At 39.2% G+C, this 18,981-nt stretch overlaps 1 protein-coding gene across 3 annotated transcripts; it reads right to left on the reverse strand.

The window, feature by feature from the left end:
- Positions 1-7,591: 7,591 nt before the first annotated feature.
- LOC124117544 (antistasin-like) lies at positions 7,592-18,981 on the reverse strand. 3 transcript variants are annotated; one of them, XM_046479476.2, is made up of 8 exons: positions 18,807-18,981; positions 15,027-15,152; positions 12,494-12,538; positions 12,058-12,156; positions 11,181-11,492; positions 9,397-9,759; positions 8,783-8,879; positions 7,592-8,029 (listed from the first exon to the last, which is right to left on the reverse strand). In XM_046479476.2, exons 1-8 carry the CDS (start codon positions 18,859-18,861, stop codon positions 7,966-7,968), a joined length of 1,161 nt encoding a protein of 386 aa, XP_046335432.2. In that variant the 5' UTR covers positions 18,862-18,981; the 3' UTR covers positions 7,592-7,965. The 3 variants fall into 3 exon arrangements, with proteins under 3 accessions (XP_046335432.2, XP_046335435.2, XP_046335434.2); XM_046479479.2 differs by lacking the exon at positions 11,181-11,492 and having other exon boundaries at positions 18,807-18,973; XM_046479478.2 differs by lacking the exons at positions 12,058-12,156; positions 12,494-12,538 and having other exon boundaries at positions 18,807-18,980.

Genomic DNA, 18,981 nt, shown 5'->3' on the forward strand with positions numbered 1-18,981 from the left:
CATGTTCCTTCCACACCAAGATAACACGCCGTGTTATATCCTTAATACTGTTCGTAACGGCGTTAAATCAAACCCATGTTCAAAAAGGCACCTTGAAGCTGATCGATGTTCACTTGGATGTTCCTGAAGATATTGTGGTTGGACTAATCAAAGGATACGGGGTAGAATAGGTCTTCAGCAACCCATGCTTGTCGTAAAAGGCGACTAACGGGATCGGGTGGTCAAGCTTGCTGACTTGGTTGATGCATGTCATCGTATCTCAATTGCGTGGATCGATGCTCATGATATCAATCACTGGATTGTCTGGTCCAGACTCGATTATTTACAGACCGCCGTCATATAGCTGAAATATTGCTGAGTGCGGCGTTAAACAACAAACCAACCAACCAACCAACTAATCAACGTATTATTTGTCAACAAGTCGTCATTCATTGAAGGTCATGGTCATCATGAAGAACCCATTCAATCCAGTGGAAAATAACACCTGGCCAAATGTCAATGAAGGCGTCGACACCACACTGAAAATAATTAATAATGGTAAAATGTATTTCTGTATCACAGAAATACTGTTAACGACGGCTTCAGATCAAACAACAATCACTAATGACCATGATTATCATGAAGGACTGTTGTACGTGTTAGGACTAATCAGGTAATTACGTACAAGGCATTACGCATTGTCCTCCAAATGAGCCACTGCCTTTGTCATCTCATTGTTCATCAAGACATATAGGAGTGCATTGTTATCGCGAAACTCGGTAGTGACAAACTGACTGAACGAAGATGTTTTCAGACCATTCGCTATTCTTGGAAAAGGGACCCGTGAAGATTCCGGGGTAGAAAATAGGTCTTCACCAACCCATGCTTGCCGTAACAAGCGTCATTGCTTGTCGTAAGAAGCGACTAACGGGATCGGGTGGTCAGGCTCGCTGACTTGGTTGATGCATGTCATCGATCCCAATTGCTTGGATCGATGCTCATGATGTCAATCACTGGATTGTCTTGTCCAGACTCGATTATTTACAGATCGCCGTTATATAGCTTAGTGCGGCGTTAAACAACAAACAAACAAACCAACCAACTTGGAATAGGATTTTGTTTGGAGATTTACTACAGCTGCAAAACCAGATAATCTGTTTAATCAAAACGTCTTGCAACACCATATTTGTTGTGGCAGAAATTCTTTTTACATTTCACTAAAACATAATTATTTTCTGGGACAGGTAGCAAAGATGAAGTGTCTGGTATGATATTGATCTGTACCAGGAGGACCATAAGGGATTGTTCCTCCCGTCAGTAGCACAGTTTGTTTGTTTGTTTGTTTATTTGTTGTTTAACGCCGCAATATTCCGGCTATATGACGGCGGTCTGTATGTGCCAGACAGTCCAGTGATTGACATCATGAGCATCGATCAACGCAATTGGGATATTATGACATGCATCATCCAAGTCAGCGAGCCTGACAACCCGATCCCGTTAGTCGCCTCTTACGACAAGCAAAGTCGCCTTTTACGGCAAGCATGGGTTGCTGAGTTCTTCTGCATATATCTAAATCTGTCAGCATATGTCTCGTGTGTGATCAACGTTAATTTGTGGCTGGGTAATTTTGCGTAAAAATAAATAGGTGTAAGAAATTGATATGCAATCATTATGCGGAAGAAAAATAATTTTCAAAGTAAATTAAGTTTTAAATCAAATTATATTTTACAAAATAGAACCATGTAGAAGTATTGCTTGTGCGCCGACTACGCGCCAGTATAGTTCATTTTATGGATATAATATCGCTAACTTAAGATATTTTCAATTGAAAATTAAACATATTATAAAATCAGCTGAGGTATACTTTCTTTTGCCAATCAAAGTTTCATTAGTAACAATGGTATCTTTTGCATTTTTGATGCTATTATCACATCTATGTTGTGCCACGGGTCTGAGATATGGGGAACCACTAACTACAACATTATTGAGAGTGTGCACACCAGATTTCGTAAATCAATCAACGCCACACTCAGCAATATTCAAGCTGTATGACGGCGGTCTGTAAATTATTGAGTCTGGACCGGACCTGGGTTCGATTCGCAACATGGGTATATTATGTGGAGCTCATTTCTGCTGTCCCCTGCCGTGATATTGCTGGCATATTGCTAAAGGCGGCGTAAGCCCACTCACAAACTCACATTGGTTGCATATCACATATGGTAATCTTCAAACAGAGATTTTATAACTGTCTCTCGACGAATCATCTGAGGTGAGGTGAAATGGGGTTTAACGTCGCGTCCAAGATTATTGCACTTATATAGCGACGTGCATGTACGTGTGTGTGCTTGTGTGGCTGCTTGTACTAGTCCGGACTGATGCCGATTTATAGTGCTAGCTCACTGAGATACCATGCCGCAGTTTAACATGAATACCCCACTCAGACACAGTATACTGACTCCGAGCCGACCAGTCCTTGTTTTAGCCCCTTAATGCCGAGCGCCAGACAGGGTAACAACAAGTACCATCTTTTAACGTCTTTTGGTATGATGCGGCCGGGCATCGAACCACGGACCATCCGGTCCCCGGGCGGACACTCTATCACTAGGCCACGGAGGCGGTCGAGAGCGTATGGTGGTGCAATCGGGCGGCATTTTGTGGCACATGGCAACGGACTTTTGCTTATTAAACATGTTTTCACGCAATATTGTCACACAAATTAACGTCTTTAAAGCGATGATACACAGCAAACGTTGAGTAGTATATGTTACTTATGGTACAGACCCGTGAAGATCCGGGGTAGAATAGGTCTTCAGCAACATGGTTAATGCATGTCATCGCGTACCAATTGCATGGATCGATGCTCATGATATTAATCACTGGATTGTCTGGTCCAGACTCGCTTTACGTCATATATCTGGAATAGTGCTGAGTGCGGCGTTAAACAACCATCCAACTTATGGTACACCATACATGTTGATTTCTGAGGTTGTGTTTATTGTTGTAATGGGAACATAACCTATGTCTCGCATAGGTTAAACGATAATTATGGAAGTGAAATATTCATCAGCAAATATATTTGCAAATAAATTCTAGGTTATATGATATAAAAAGGATCCTTGAATACATCAAATATCAAGACTCCCATTTGAAAGGCATACTGAGTAAAAATCCCTCTCTGTATGTTAGAGATATCACTTTTATCTTGACCATTCCAAGTATGCAATGGGTTATATCCTTAGAGATATTAATAATCGTATATGTTGCATGAAAAAGAAATCCAAATATATTTTGCCGAAGACTTGGTTTAGAGAATAGGAATTCATTTTTGTTAAACATGCGTGTCACGTCCCTAAAGCGTGTATGTTCTGCATAAATATATTGAGGACGAAACTGAAAAAATGAGAAAGGTACATGCCTCAGTAAAAAGCAAACATTTACAGAGCCATAAATGCGCTTTAAGAAACTTCGGACCGAGTTGCAAAGGTCAAATCCAGGTCAAAATTTAAAATATCCCGAAAGCAGAATGTAAATGTTGAACTTACTCGGTGATGAGGATATATTTACAGGGCCAAAGATTAGTTTCAAGAGTCTTCGGAGCCAATTGAAAAGGTCAAATCCAGCTCAAAGTTTCAAATATTGCGAAAACACAATGTTTGTTGAGTACCATTATCAAACAAACATGTTCGAAAGTTCAATACATTTTGAATAATATTGGCCATAAATGGACTTTTAAATAGGCATACCATGGCTCTTGAACATTTTGCATTTTTGGGGTGGGAGCAAGCATGTGAACTTTCCGCTTCATGGGTCCAGGGGTTTCTGGGCGAAAGCTCTTTAAGATATAAACAAACCGAGAATAATAAAATATCTTTTTGTGATGATTACCATTTGTTGTTTTTTATTATTTTGGATAATACCATCGTCATTGATTTTGTAATGGTGGATGATAATGAGGCTTTAGCTGATGGCACAAACTCATATGATTACTCTTTAGTAATTTGCTTGTCGTAAAAGGCGACTAACGGGATCGGGTGGTCAGGCTCGCTGACTTGGTTGATAGATGTCATCGATCCCAATTGCGTTGATCGATGCTCATGATATAAATCACTGGATTGTCTGGTCCAGACTCGATTATTTACAGACCGCCGTCATATAGCTGGATTATTGCTGAGTGCGGCGCAAAACAACCAACCAACCAACCAACCAAAAATCCAACTCATACTTAAGAGCAAGAGGGTTGTGAAGTTTCCGTATGCTGATGATAAGTCAGTGATTTCCATTGCGTACTTGTCAACGTCCAGAAGTCTTCTACTTGTCAAACATTGAGTATACTTTCAGTGAGTTACCTTCATGTTGTCATACGAATTGTAATAACTACCAAATATGCCAATACATTCAGTGAAACAAATATCTGGTCTCATGACAATTGTTTTCCTTTGTCTTTGTTGCCCGGAACTATTATTTGGATTTTCTGGCATCAAATACCCAATAATATCTGCAAACCTAAAAACACAAATTGTTTATCGATTATGTATAAACAATGGTTGTCAATCACTTTCTGGAGCGCTCTGTGAGCGGAATCTCACAATCGGGACGTCTCTGTGGATTGCGAGGACGTCATGATAAAAACCGACGATGCAGTGATAACTGACAGTTCTTAATATTCGAATTATTTATCAAATAGAGGATATTTCATGTATCGAGTTAAATGTCATGTTTCAGTCATCGAGTGACGAATGGAAATGAAATATATAAAAATATCTCCGTTTCCCCTTCACGAGATGAGAGAAACATGATGTTTTACGAGACACATTGAATATCCTACTTATTATTTACTTATCGTGTAGTTGTCTACCGGAAAATTAAATTATTATATTACAAATGTCAATCCTTGAAACGTAAATTCTCCCTACCTAACACACAGGGACGTTTCACCACACCCTGTATTTGTGACTAAAAGAGTAGTTTCATGTTTGCAAAATCTTAAAAAATATAAACAAAAGGAAAAAAAGATACTTAGGGTCACGAACATTCTTTGTGATACGTACCTATAGATATGATCATATACAAAATCAACTTTAACAAAACATATTCTTGATAACTACGAGACTGTTAGAAGCGACAAAATACGCGCTGTTCAAGTAAGACAAATGGCGCTTTGCGGAACGACTCGATTGACGAGTTAAATGAGAAATGTACAGCTTATAGCGAAACATTTTCAAGAGAATAACACACGGCATGAAGCGATATGAACTCCATAAATGACCATATGTCATTATTTTGCCTTGTCAGTGTGAAAGTAACGTAAAAAGGAAGTCAACAGTCGGTGTTTGGGCCAGACATTTACGATAAAGGGAGATAATTTGAGGGGAGGTAACTCTTGTATGATAGTTCCGTCAAAGTGTTCTGTTCACAACAATGAAAATATCTTTTTTCTCAACTTACCAAAACTCAGTCTTTCACGCTGAAGTATATAAAATCAACATATTTATTTAACCGCCTGGGTGCCAGAAGGACGTATATGTCCCTCCGCTTTAACCCTCACTTTGAAGTCGAATAAAATTCAACATTCATCACGCAGACACATATTCTGTGGGCACTTCCCTGCAATGTGAAATCATCTACTGTAATTTAGGCAAAGCAAAATTACTGCAAATGAACTCTGAAAACTAGGTGCATCGTAAATGTCGTAATTGTCGCGGTTATTTACACAAAACTAAATCAACATTCACGGCCTTATCGGAAAACACTTATCAGTGTCTTTTTTTTAAAACCGGTTTAATATTTACAGTTAAATTTACACCATCAGATAGGGAATACAGTATTCTACATCACTGCGTAAGTGTATAGCAGCAGGTAGATCCAGCGCCGCGTGAGAGCAATTCTCGCACATTTCAGATCACGGCATCCAGTGGGTTGACGTGGTATCCATTTGGCCAAGAATAATACAACTTTTTTTTTTAAATATGGGATTTGTCAAAAAAGTTATCAAGAAAAGTACGCATGTGCAAGGAATAGTTCAGAAGACAGCCGGGTTTTCAAAATTTATGAACAGCTATACAATCCCGTTCAGTCACATTTCTCAACCATCACTGATATCAAGAGAAGCATAATACAGTAGATAACGTGATCCCTTCTAACATGTCGAGTGTTGCATACCGTGTTAGTGTTAAACATAATATTAGCGTAACTGTTTAGCATCACTTTATCATTATCAGTATGTGTTGAGGCAACTGACAGATACACAAGTCATTCGTGACCAACTCGTGTTATTCCGGGACAAGCCGAATAGCGACTCGTGCCCCTCTCGTGGCCATTTTTGCGACCGGGTTCCGTCTTAGCGCAAACGGGCATAACTAAAACAATTGTCAATTCGTTGCGTAATGGTTCACATATATTTCCCCATATATTATATATATTTCAGATGCCTTTTAAAGCACATCGGGACGTGCGGAATTATACAATATGATTGAACACATTTAACTGTGTCTTTGGTATATTTTTAGATGCAAGACATATGTAAAATCAAAAATTATTTCTGAGGGATTCTTTGACGAAGTACTTGAAATCATACGCGCACTCTGATTGGTTTGTCGTATTTTCGCACATAACATTCATCGAGAGGTGGACGAGTCTTCTTGCAGGTTACGGAAAGGGGCGAGTGGTGACGAATGATACACAAGTGTATGATCAGTGCGCGGAGACCCACACTGTTACCATCTGCCAGGTTCAAGGATATCTTGTCATGGTCGCTTTTAGTCTGAGTGTTGTTAATGATGCATGCTGGTATGAATTTGTGTTTACTTCGCAAATCGAACGATCGTGTATTTTAATTTTAACGGCATTGTTCTGTTGACCGTTATCATAGAAATAAATGAGTTGGCTTTTAACAGTCTTCCCGTGAAGATCCGGGGAAGAATAGGTCTTCAGCAACCCGTAAAAGGCGACTATGCTTGTCCCAAGAGGCGACTAACGGGATCGGGTGGTCAGGCTCGCTGACTTGGTTGATGCATGTTATCGATCCCAATTGCGTAGATGGATGTTCATGATGTCCGTCACTGGACTGTCTGGTCAGACTCGATTATTTACAGACCGCCATCATATAGCTGGAATATTGCTGTGTGCGGCGTTAAACAACAAACAAACAATTTAAACAGTCTCCCTTTTAAATATGTTTAGGTGTAAAGTGGTCTCACCTCTTCAGAGTTTTCCTTTCAGCCAGACAGAATGGATTAAGAATGAAAATTATCAGATTTAATAAAATTAAAAATTAAACAACTATCTAACTGGAGAGGCTTTAAGAACCGTTAACCTTTGCATTTCCGTATGTAAACCGTCGGGAAAAAGAAAGTATACATTGAACATCCATGTTTCACGGTGGCTAAAAGATGAAACAAACAAGTATCATGTACCAATATCATAGTTGTCTTATGGACATTAGGTTTGCAGTTTTCTGTCGAATGTGTTCAGCCTAGTAACGATTTTTAACGTTTGTAATTATTTGGTCAAATCCAATTTTCAAGTGTATACTTTCTTTTGTTCTTCAGTTTATTCACGAGGTGGGTCGTGGGTCGAAGTGAACAACGATTCAAACCATAAGAAAACAAAGCTATAAGAAAACATAATTTATTGTTGTTTAGTTATATATTTATCCGTTTTTGTTGTGAATGAAACAAAGATAACAACACCACATTTTATCAGACATGACAGCCATATGCCTCTTTCACATATGACATAAGACAAAACTCATATTTCTTGAAAGTATACTACTGTTCATATTTCTTATAGATGTGAAACATTAATAAAGTAGAGTTTTAATCAAGCGTTCACAAACAATACAAATACATACGACACATACAATACATACAAAATCATGCACTAAATATCATGATTAAACCTTTCCATTATTACACAGGAATTCGAATGGCGCTTGGCTATTGGACGTCACATTCAGGTGCACCTGGCAGCATACATTGCGCTCTCGTATTAACAGAACACTCTCTTCTTGTTGAGGTAGAAAGCGGCGTGGCATCCCCCGCAGTAGCTCTCCCTTTGAAAGATAAGAAAGTACACTTCAAATTCATTTAACCACTTCAGAGTCTTTAAATACGTTGGTTAGGCAGAGTGAGTGAGTGAGTGGGTATGGTTTTACGCCGCTTTTAGCAATATTCCAGCAATATCACGGCGGGGGACACCAGAAATGGGCTTCACACATTGTACCCATGTCGGGAATCGAACCCGGGTTTTCGGCGTGACGAGCGAACGCTTTAACCACTAGGCTACCCGACCGCCCCTTAGGCTACCAGAAACAAAATCTAAATTTTTCAAAATTCAAAAAGGCACCTCATCAACGCGATGGATGTATATTTTCAGACGATGTAATGTTATAGTCCCCGTTAATTCGGGTTTTTTGTTTGTTGTTCAACGTCGCACTAAGCAATATTCCAGTCTTTAATAATCGGGTCTAGACCAGTGATTGACATCATGAGCATCGGTCAACGCAATTGGGATCCGCTTACATGTAGCAACCAAGTCAACCAAGTCAACCAGTCCGCCCATTAAATCTCATAATTATTCTTTGCGAAAATCTTACACAAAGCATATTCCATCGTTCCAGATCTTCAAGAATGAACTGAAGCAGTATTATTATCATGAGTCGGAATTAAGACATGTAACATGGAAGTCATTGTTGTCTGGTTATTATAAACAATATGAAATCAACAAATAAACAAATGAACATTTTCCCCACAGCCGCGATCGTTGCGGCGTTTATGTTTATTGATTTATAAATAAAGATACTTACACACATGTTGCCATGGGGAATTTGAAGCACTTAGCGCTGAGACATGGAGACATGGCACAGTTGACCTTCGGGATACCCATTGGACACGGTACTGATACTGTAGATAAAACCAGATAGAGTGAGTGAGTGAATGAGTGCCTTTTAGGGTTGAGTCCCATCCGGGATTCGAACCCACACTGCCAGATTGAGGCACCTAAATCTAGTCAGCGATCTAACCAACTCACCGAGGCCTTGAATAATGAAAGTCCGACAACTGGTAGTCTAGATCACGTACTGTTGGTTTATTGTTTTACGCCGCACGGCGGTCTGTTAATAATCGAGTCTGGCCAGACAATCCAGTGATTGACATCATAAACATCAATCCACGCAATTGGGATCGCTGACAATGCATCCACAAAGTCAGCGAGCCTGACCACCCAATCCCGTTAGTCGCCTCTTACGACAAGCATAGCCGCCTTTTACGGCAAGCATGGGTTGCTGAAGACCTATTTTCTACCCCAGATCTTCAAGGGTCAGATCACGTACTGTGTACCCCTCAGTTGCGGGAATTCCTATTGGTATAATAACATGCGCACATAATCATAACAATCGGTTTAAGTGATCTCCACACTCACAGAATCTGGATCCAGAGTTCATCGAAAAACTTGAAAATCCAGAATTGAAGCCGAATCCAGAGTTGAAGCCGGAATTGAAGCCCGAGTTGAAGCCGGATCTGCACTGGCAGAGTCGACACCCTCGGAAATCTGTCTTATATCCCATAGAACACTTCTTGAAACATGATAACATGGGGCACTGGGACATGCCCCCCATTCCCATATTGTTCATCATGCCCATGTTTCCCATATTGTTCATCATTCCCATGTTTCCCATGTTTCCCATATTTCCCATGTTTCCCATTCCCATGTTATTCATTCCCATGTTATTCATTCCCATGTTATTCATTCCCATATTATTCATCATTCCCATGTTACCAAAAGCTGAAAAAAAGAAAAAAACACCATTAGTCCAACACATGAATTACAAAACCAGTGATCAAATAATTATTTTGACTCATACATTACAAGAAATCGGAAGTTTAAACAATATTATACATGACTAGGTTTTATTGCAATTATATAGCACTAGATCTGATCACCATTACATTTTCAACCGAACTATGTTATGTCACATCGATTAAATTGTTGCAAACAAACAGGAAGTCACTGCCAATATATAAACCTGTTCACATAGAAAAACAATATTCACAGAATTTTAAACTGTAACAATTCAAACCCTTTTCCCACGTGCACTGATTTACGTTTTTCACCAACACACCCATGTTAGATACATACATATACATCACACACTATCACAACACACATTCTATAACATATCCTTAAAAGTGCACCTCTCCACTTCACAACAGTAATAATGGGATTCCCCATCACAAAACGACAACTGGACAGCTGTACATGAGGGTTTGTTTCTCGTCTTCTTATCCTCCTAACCCCGAACAGTTTGTTTGCTGTTCAACGCGCACACAGACTGTAAATAATCGAGTATGGGTGAGTGAGTGAGTGAGTGAGTATGATTTCACGCCGCTTTTAGCAATATTCCCGCAATATGACGGCGGGGGACACCAGAAATGGGCTTCACGCATGTCGGGGATCGAACCCGGGTTTTCGGCTAGACAGGGTAACAACAAGTACCATCTTTTAACGTCTTTTGGTATGACGCGGCCGGGGATCGAGCCCCGGACCTTCCGCTCTCCGGGCGGACGCTCTACCACTAGCCCACGGAGGCGGTCTATAATCGAGTATGGATCCGACGAGCAAGTCATTGAGATTAGGAGCAAGGACCCATTCCAACAGCGTCATTGTGGCCGTCGGGCGAGAATGACATGCAATCAACCAAGTCATCGAGCCTGACCACCCGATCCATTTGGTCGCCTCATACAACTACGTATCGACGTTTCGATGTCGATTTTTACACTGTTCTGATCCCAGCAGGAGAATGATGTAAAACTCTACATCGAAACGTCGTTAATGCAATAAACCAGAAGTTGTTATCCATAAAGTTGTAGGTTTTTCTTATGTACTCACTAACACCCAGAATGTCTGTCAAACCAACGTTTCCGGCTTGACATACATGTAGTTATCCCCCTTTAACTGTAGCGGCGTGTACACACGACTTCAGACATTCACATGGGAATGCGTCTGACAAGAACACAGACAACAGACACAATAACGTTAAAATTGTTTTACAAAAGGGACGAGTGACCAAACGTATATATAATACTCAGGTACATGTTCAAATCAAACAACACAGTTGGGAACTAGCTACTGATTATATGTCACAATGAGTAATAGCGTATGTACAAATTCTATTTACAAACACAACGAACTAGAATTACACATACTGTTAGTCTTTCTCCTTTTTTTCTTCATGTTGTTCATCATGCCCATATTATTCATCATTCCCATATTTCCCATGTTTCCCATATTATTCATATTTCCCATATTTCCCATATTATTCATATTTCCCATGTTATTCATCATACCCATATTTCCCATATTCCCCATATTTCCCATGTTATTCATCATCCCCATATTTCCCATATTTCCCATGTTATTCATCATCCCCATATTTCCCATATTTCCCATGTTATTCATCATTCCCATGTTTCCCGAAGTTCCAAGTATTATTTTGCCCTTCCCATTTGTTCCAGTAGCTGAAATAAACGCAAACACTGATTAAGATTACTTTCCTTGAAACTGCAAAGCCAAAGAATCAAAAGCAATCCTCCAAAAGCTGTAGTAAACCAATATAATTAAGCTTTTAAAAGCACTACATAGAAAGCGTGAAGCTTGTAAAGTAACCAGAAGATACATTGTAATCTGCAACAATACATTTATACAAGAAAATGTAACGATGAAAAATTATTAAATTTAAAAGAGTTTAATAATTGCTAAAATAGAAATCATAGTGAAATTAATATTTTTAATATTTTTAATATTTAATATATTGAAGTGTAAAATGCACAATCCGTTGGCAATTTGCATATAGTTCAAAATGTTAAAAACGGCTATATTATATCAACATGTTTTTAGAAAAGTCGTTTGAAACGTTGAAGAACTTCTCACACATTCGTTAATGTCCATACTCTGTTTGTGATAGTGGAGTTAATGGTTTGTCATTGACGTTTAACATTGATGTGAATGATTGTATTGCTGCCCACGTTTCCCAAGCAGACACACAACAAGCAGCCCCAATGGGTTTTATCGTTTACAGCTTACATGATTTACACGTGCACGTCTCGCAGCCTTTATCGTCTCTGTCATAGCCGTTAGAGCACGTGCTGGTACAACTCTGCTTTTTGCAAACAACTGGTATTACTAAAATAATCGAAAATGTAAAGAAATAGTATTACGGTAGGTATTTATACACATATACAAATAATGTATTCGAATTAGAGATAAGGCTTCAACGTTAAAATAATTTCTTTCAGACAATTAACTTCAGGAGACAATACAAACTTTAAGATCAATATGATTGATGTGAGCTTAAATCGTTTAAATTTAATCATCACATATATATTGGTAATTTGTCTTTTTCTTTGCGTTAATATTTACTTTCACTGACTTCATCTATCTTGGGATTAGTATATGGCGCGACATAGTTTAATTCGATTTTCTTTAAAACCTGTCTCTTTTTGTGTATTAGATAACTTACGAATAACAGGCCTATAATTAGCTTGCTGGAAACCTGATGATTGTGCTGCAAATATAAATAGTTGTCACATGAGAAGAATATACAGTTGCAGATCAAAATAGTCCCGCAGTGGTCACATATGTGAAGGCGTATGTACTTTAGAGACGTATGCATTAAGCAGTAATAGCGGACAGTGTTCCTTATAAATACAGCTGCAAGTACTACACGCAAACTCAGAACGTTTAACACTATGAATGTACACTGATATAAAATACCACAACTGGCGTATTTAACATTGGCTTTGGCAGAGCTTTTATATAAATAAGTTAAGTCACATCTCGGTATTTGACGGAGTTCAAGTGGCTACTGAAGACAACTATTTAATCACACACTGTTTGTAATCTGTGTGTGCTATTCAAGAATTCAAAGTGGACCGCAACTGGTAAGGGACTTTGCGTTTCGTAATTGCAATGGCATGTGCAAATAAACGTCAAAACGATCGCGACCGAAACGCGAACCTGAAGCGTCTCTGTCGCGATCATGTAGATGTGTATTTTGAAAAGATACGTAATTAGCTGTTGTTTGTATAGAAGGTTTATTGGTCTGTATATAATGTGTATTGACAATGAATATCGTTAGCAAGAAATGGTCAAGAAAGTGGATATAGTATGTTCATCATTATGGGTATTGGGTAGGGTAATTTAAGGATAATTATGCAAAGAAAAATGTCATGTACGTATTACTTTCAGGATTAACAAACACGGCGTCGACCTTGTCGATTATAGTAGCATATTGTCAAGTCATTCCATGAGTTTTTTGTCATTATCAAAATAATAGCCAAAGATTAATAAACTATATTACCTGTTTTCACTGTCCGACTGACTAAGGGTGTTGTATGAATGAGCACAATCGAGGAAAACAAGCAATGTTTTGTTTTTTGTTGCTTTTGTGTTGTTGTTGTCGTTGTTGTTGTTGTTGTTGTTGTTGTTGTTTTAAGTTTAAGTTGTATTCACATTAGATGCCACGATTATACAACTGGCAATGTTGAGGTACCGCTTGTGGCAGATGAGACGTTTTCAAAGACAGCATTAAAAGATGACATTATATGACAAATACAAGTTTAGCTGAATACAGTATGCTTTCGTTATAAACAAGAACATACTTGCGCAATATGCTCTAAATATCAGAATAGCAAAAGGGAGTTTGAAAGGTTTTTTTATGATGACATTATCCAAGCAATGCTTCAATTATCAGAACAGTACTGGATAATATCTTCAAGAGCCTCTCAACTATATATTTGTACATGCAGCATTTTGAAGATGAAAAGTCATTATGAAGCACTAACAAATACGATTAAGTGTAGGTGAAGACTGAGCAGTTGTTATCATGCATATCCTCACGGTCGCCATCAATAATGAGATGGCTGTGCCATGACAATAGTTCAGCAGGTACACACACACTGGCGGAAAGAAGTATCTGCACTCATCCATAGTTCATGGTCTCATTGCTGAGTATTTTTTAATATTGGCTAGTATTGCGCACAACCACCAGGAGCTAAAGTGATGACGTAAATCCTGCTGGGGTATCATGTAGGAGGCAGAGGTACTGTAAGTCCCCATGATCCCAAGCGAGGTGGCCTAGCTTTGGTTACTGGTGGCCTGTAGCCAGTGTTTAAAACTGTATATATCATATTGCTATGCTCAAATATGTTTCATAAATTGTTTCTAAATATGGTATGCTCAAATATGTTTCAAAACTTGTTTTTAAATTAAAAACTTTGCATAAATAACTAAATTGTAAATATATTAACTTGGTCTCGTCGCTATATGGCTGAAATAATGCCGATGCGACGTTAAATGTTAATTCACTCACTCACTCATAGTTCATGGTAACTAAATAGTAGTTGTGTGGGTATGAAGGCTACATGACTTTCATATGTAAAAGGGAAATACACACTATGAAGTTACTTTACTTAAACAATTATCATTGATCGTGCTTATGGCGAATGAACATTAACAGCAATTTGTAGAATAAATGTGCAAATAAAACAACGTGACAAGGACGCATGTCAAAGTTAAAATTTAAATGTGAATTACTTTTAAATAAAACTTTTTTTCACTTAAAATTTCAAAAACATTTTATGCAAAAGTTTATGAGGCCAATAAATGTCATACCTAATAGAACTATCGTGTTGTAATCTTTAAAGGGCAAACGTTGTAAGTTATGTGAGTAAAATGGTATAACAATCAATGGCATGAACAAAGATACCTTTTTCCGCTGGTGTACATGTAACTACATAACCACAGATACATTATACAATGTGTATGGTATATGTACATTAAGAGAGAGAATTTATGGATGTCAACGTCTTTATTATAACTTTCACAAATAACACAAGCTTTCTTGTCTCATGAAGAAGTAAGCATATACTCCGAAACTTTGTGTTCCTCATGATAAAGAAGTTGACATCCATAAATTCTCTCCCTTATGTGTGTCACTTCTAAATGTCATTCAAAGACTACATGTACATGGTCGATGTTAATATATGACTCACAACCGCTGCCCGTCCTGCACTGACATAACTTGCATCCGTTCATGTCCCTCTTGTACCCCATGGGGCACGACTTGGTGCACATGAACGTCCGACAACCTCCTCCATACATCATCGACAACGCAGAGCCTGAATAATAATATAAAATAAATAAATAATAATAATAATAATACAGAAATTCAGGGTATAGATCCCACCACCCTCGCTCTTCCCTCAATCGCTCATATTTACCAATCATTATGGAAGGACGTGGTTTGATTAACGTTGGGGCTCTTCATGATAGAATTGTTTTGTGCACTTTTGCACACATTTATCTGTCTGATGATTCTGTTGTGAAGCATGTCAAGACTCATGAAGAAAACAAGGCATTCCACAGTTTTCTAAAACGAGCCAAGGATGTGGGACATAATCTCAATGTTGATTTTGTTGATGGTTCTGTACTGCTGGACGGTAGAGAAATGAGTGTCAACCAAGCGAAGTGCCATATCAAGTCGGCCCAGACTCAGTTTTTCAAGGAGAGGCTATCTGAATGACCACTGCATCGAGTTTATGTGCAGTGCGTTGAGAAGATCAGCAACCCTGCAGAGTCCTTCGCTTGGATGAAGTCGTCTGGCCTGAAGCGTGAAACAGCAGGCTTTCTGTTTGCTGCTCAGGACCTGTCACTTCCCACTCGAAACCGTCAATGTGTGATTTTGCATCAAAATGTAAATGTGAAATGTAGATTATGTAATGAATTTAATGAGACTGTCCAACACATTGTCAGTGGATGCCCAGCTTTGGCACAAACACAGTATCTTAAACGACATGATGGTATAGCTCGATCATTTTATTACCGTCTTCGCCATGCTTGTGGTTTTGACACAGAGGTCCACCCATGGTAAGACCCGGAATATGCAGAGGGCGTCAAAAAAAATGATAAATACACAGTTCTTTGGAATAGGCCCAGTTACAGCCTCGGTGGTATCCAGGCCAACAAACCTGATCTTGTCCTTTTTGATAAATCCAATGAAATCATTCATATCATTTATTTTTTTGTCCCCCTTGACACCAATGTTATTGACAAGATTGAGGAAAAACATGGTTTTCGAAATGTCACGCTTGCATCCCAAGTACCAAGTTGTCCGACTCCACATTGTTCTCAGTGCCTTAGGTTTGGTACCTCCCAAGCAGTTGACTGACATTGGGAGAGTACCCGGGTTTGCTACCAGGAAAACAGCCCTTCTGACAATCTGGGTAATGCAGAAGGCCGCAGTGTTGGGGAGTCGTCACATTCTCCGAAAGGTTACAGGTGGGTTTGACTAGGCAGCGCTTCCTGGGAGAAGTCCCATTCGCTGTCTGGGCTGTGTGTAGAGGGGGCAGGGCCCTGAGCTGATGATGAGCCTAACCAGCCTAACTGTGCCAGGATCACCCAAGCCCTCTTTGTTGCATTTTTTTAGATTTTAATCTGTAAATAATCATAAAAATAAAACTGGACATTCGTGATGCACCCGAATCCATGCTCAAAACTTGTGCATGCTCAAAACACTACAATGAACAGGTGAGGTGAGGTGAAATGGGGTTTAGCGTCGCGTCAGTTGTACATGAGCATATTTTATAATACACATAACATATATTTATCATAATACATGTCTGATTACAAAGGTAATGTTATGTGCTTTGAGGAAAAACAGTTTGAAGGAAGGTAAAAAATCTTGACAGGTGTTTCAGTACAGATACATTTGATGGACTCTGCAGTGTGTTGACATTTCGTGATATTTATATGGAGTTGGAATGTAGGGAAGTATTTGTGGCTTGAGGGCTTCGCACCGAAACAGATAAGGAAATTCGTCTCTGACAGTTGTAAAATAATATCTTCCCCACTTACGCTGTTATAGAACTGATAATGTCCTAAGTTAGTGAGTTGGGTTTAACGCCGCTTTAAACAGTATTCCCGTTATATCGCGGCGTGCCAACTTAATGTGGGAGGAAAGCCCGAAGTGATGCAGATCTCAGACGTTTATCACTTCGGTGAAACCCACGAGCACGGGTATGGTGCTGACAAACCTAGACACATAATCGGGGCGAACCGGGATTCGAACCCACACTCATAGGTTTCTGGCGTGCCCATGGGACGCAACTCTGTACAGCGAATCGCGGCGCCTTAGACGACTGGGCCACCCGTGCCCCCGATAATGTAGCAAGGGCCTGTATGATTACCGATACATTTATATGGCAGTAGGTGAGTGAGTGGGTTTAACGCCGCTTCGATCAGTCTTTCAGTTGGATTATGGCGGGTTAGCTGGTTGTGGGAGGAAAGTCTGAAGTGATGCATGTCGTAGACATTTACAACTTCTATGAAATACATACGACAAAAGAAATAAAACAAACCTGTCACACGCCGATTCGATTGTACAGATTCCGAATGTATCTTGGACACGTGTATATGAATCACTTTCAAATAGTGAAAATATCAGATGTTCGCGAAAAAGTGAACATATCCTACCCCACCGTTGTCACCGTCACAACCACATGCAAAGGCAAGTCAATTGTTCACATGAAAAACCACGTGACATATGGTACACTGATGTCCACGATATGGTGTCTGACAAACGTAGAACATAATCAGGAAGATTAGGGATTTATATCCTGAAACATAAAGTGCTGAAACATAATCGTTGCAAACCTGGATTCGAACCCGTGATCATAGGTTTCTGGCGTGCCCAAGAGACGCAACTCTGCACCGCCTTAGATGACTTCCCCCCCCCCCCCCCCCCCCCCCCCCCTCCCGGGCCCCCGCAGATCCTTATGATTTATGATATTGTTTAACTAGCTCTGTCTACGTGGTAGTTTTTTCGCATATTTTATTGACAAAACACAACTGTCTGCATTCACTCACTCCCTTTTTAGCTGTAAAAAAAGTCATGTTAGCCCTTGAATTATTTAGAACTACCAATATTAAATGTATATGGTGAATATACAGGGCGTACAGACGATACAAAGTTATAACCAGCTTATAAGATAGCACGTATTGTAATTGGTGATATGTGAATGCTAGTGTGATGAAATACCATGTGCCTCGTACCGCAAAATGACCTGGGCGCTAAGATGATTTTAACTCGAAATTTGTGGACACAGTCACCCGTAGTGGGTTTTATGCCTTCATGTTAGTGCAAATTATTTTAATTTCATCTCATGCAAATATGTGATATTTGGGAAGATATGTCTCATTTGTCATATTTGTTGCGTAATTTATTTGAATTATTTTTTTCTTCTAAAAATTAACATTTTCCGATTGTTCGCCCTTCTGTTTTTTCCCCTCTGTCATATATTGTAATATGTCTCAACTTAAACATTCGGATGTGTCATGTGATAAGATTCTTCAAATTCCGCTGCATATTTGTCAAGACCCTCTTTTTATGATATTATAATCTGGGCTTAAATGCACTCGCAGTTAAATGAGTCATTATTTTTAAAGTAAGTTGCACTTTGTGCAAAACGGAACAAATTAGAACACCCACTGACCAAGATTGAAGACTGACCTGAAATGGATTTTAAAGGTCGCGTCCAAGATGATTGTACTTATATAGCGACGTGCATCCATGTGTGTATGTCCATGTTAAACTGCGGCATGGTATCTCAGTGAGCTAGCACTATAAATCGGCATCAGTCCGGGCTAGTACAAGCAGCCACACAAACACATACACGTACATGTACATGCACGTCGCTATATAAGTACAATAATCTTGGACGCGACGTTAAACCCAATTTCACCTGACCTCACCTAAAATGATAAAAGATGCTTACCTGTAATCATGGCACAAATAAGGCACATTACGCATAACCGAGTAAGTAAGTCCATTTTGCTGTAGGCTGAATCTCAAACTACCAACTGTATGGGTGGCTGTATGTTATATATCTTGTCTTTACTTGGTAAATGGGTGCTAAATGCGCGGAATACGGAATAGCGCTTTTGGAATTG

Source organism: Haliotis rufescens, unplaced genomic scaffold, assembly GCF_023055435.1.
Source record: "Haliotis rufescens isolate VD_foot unplaced genomic scaffold, xgHalRufe1.0.p SCAF_33, whole genome shotgun sequence".
NCBI lineage: Eukaryota > Metazoa > Mollusca > Gastropoda > Lepetellida > Haliotidae > Haliotis > Haliotis rufescens.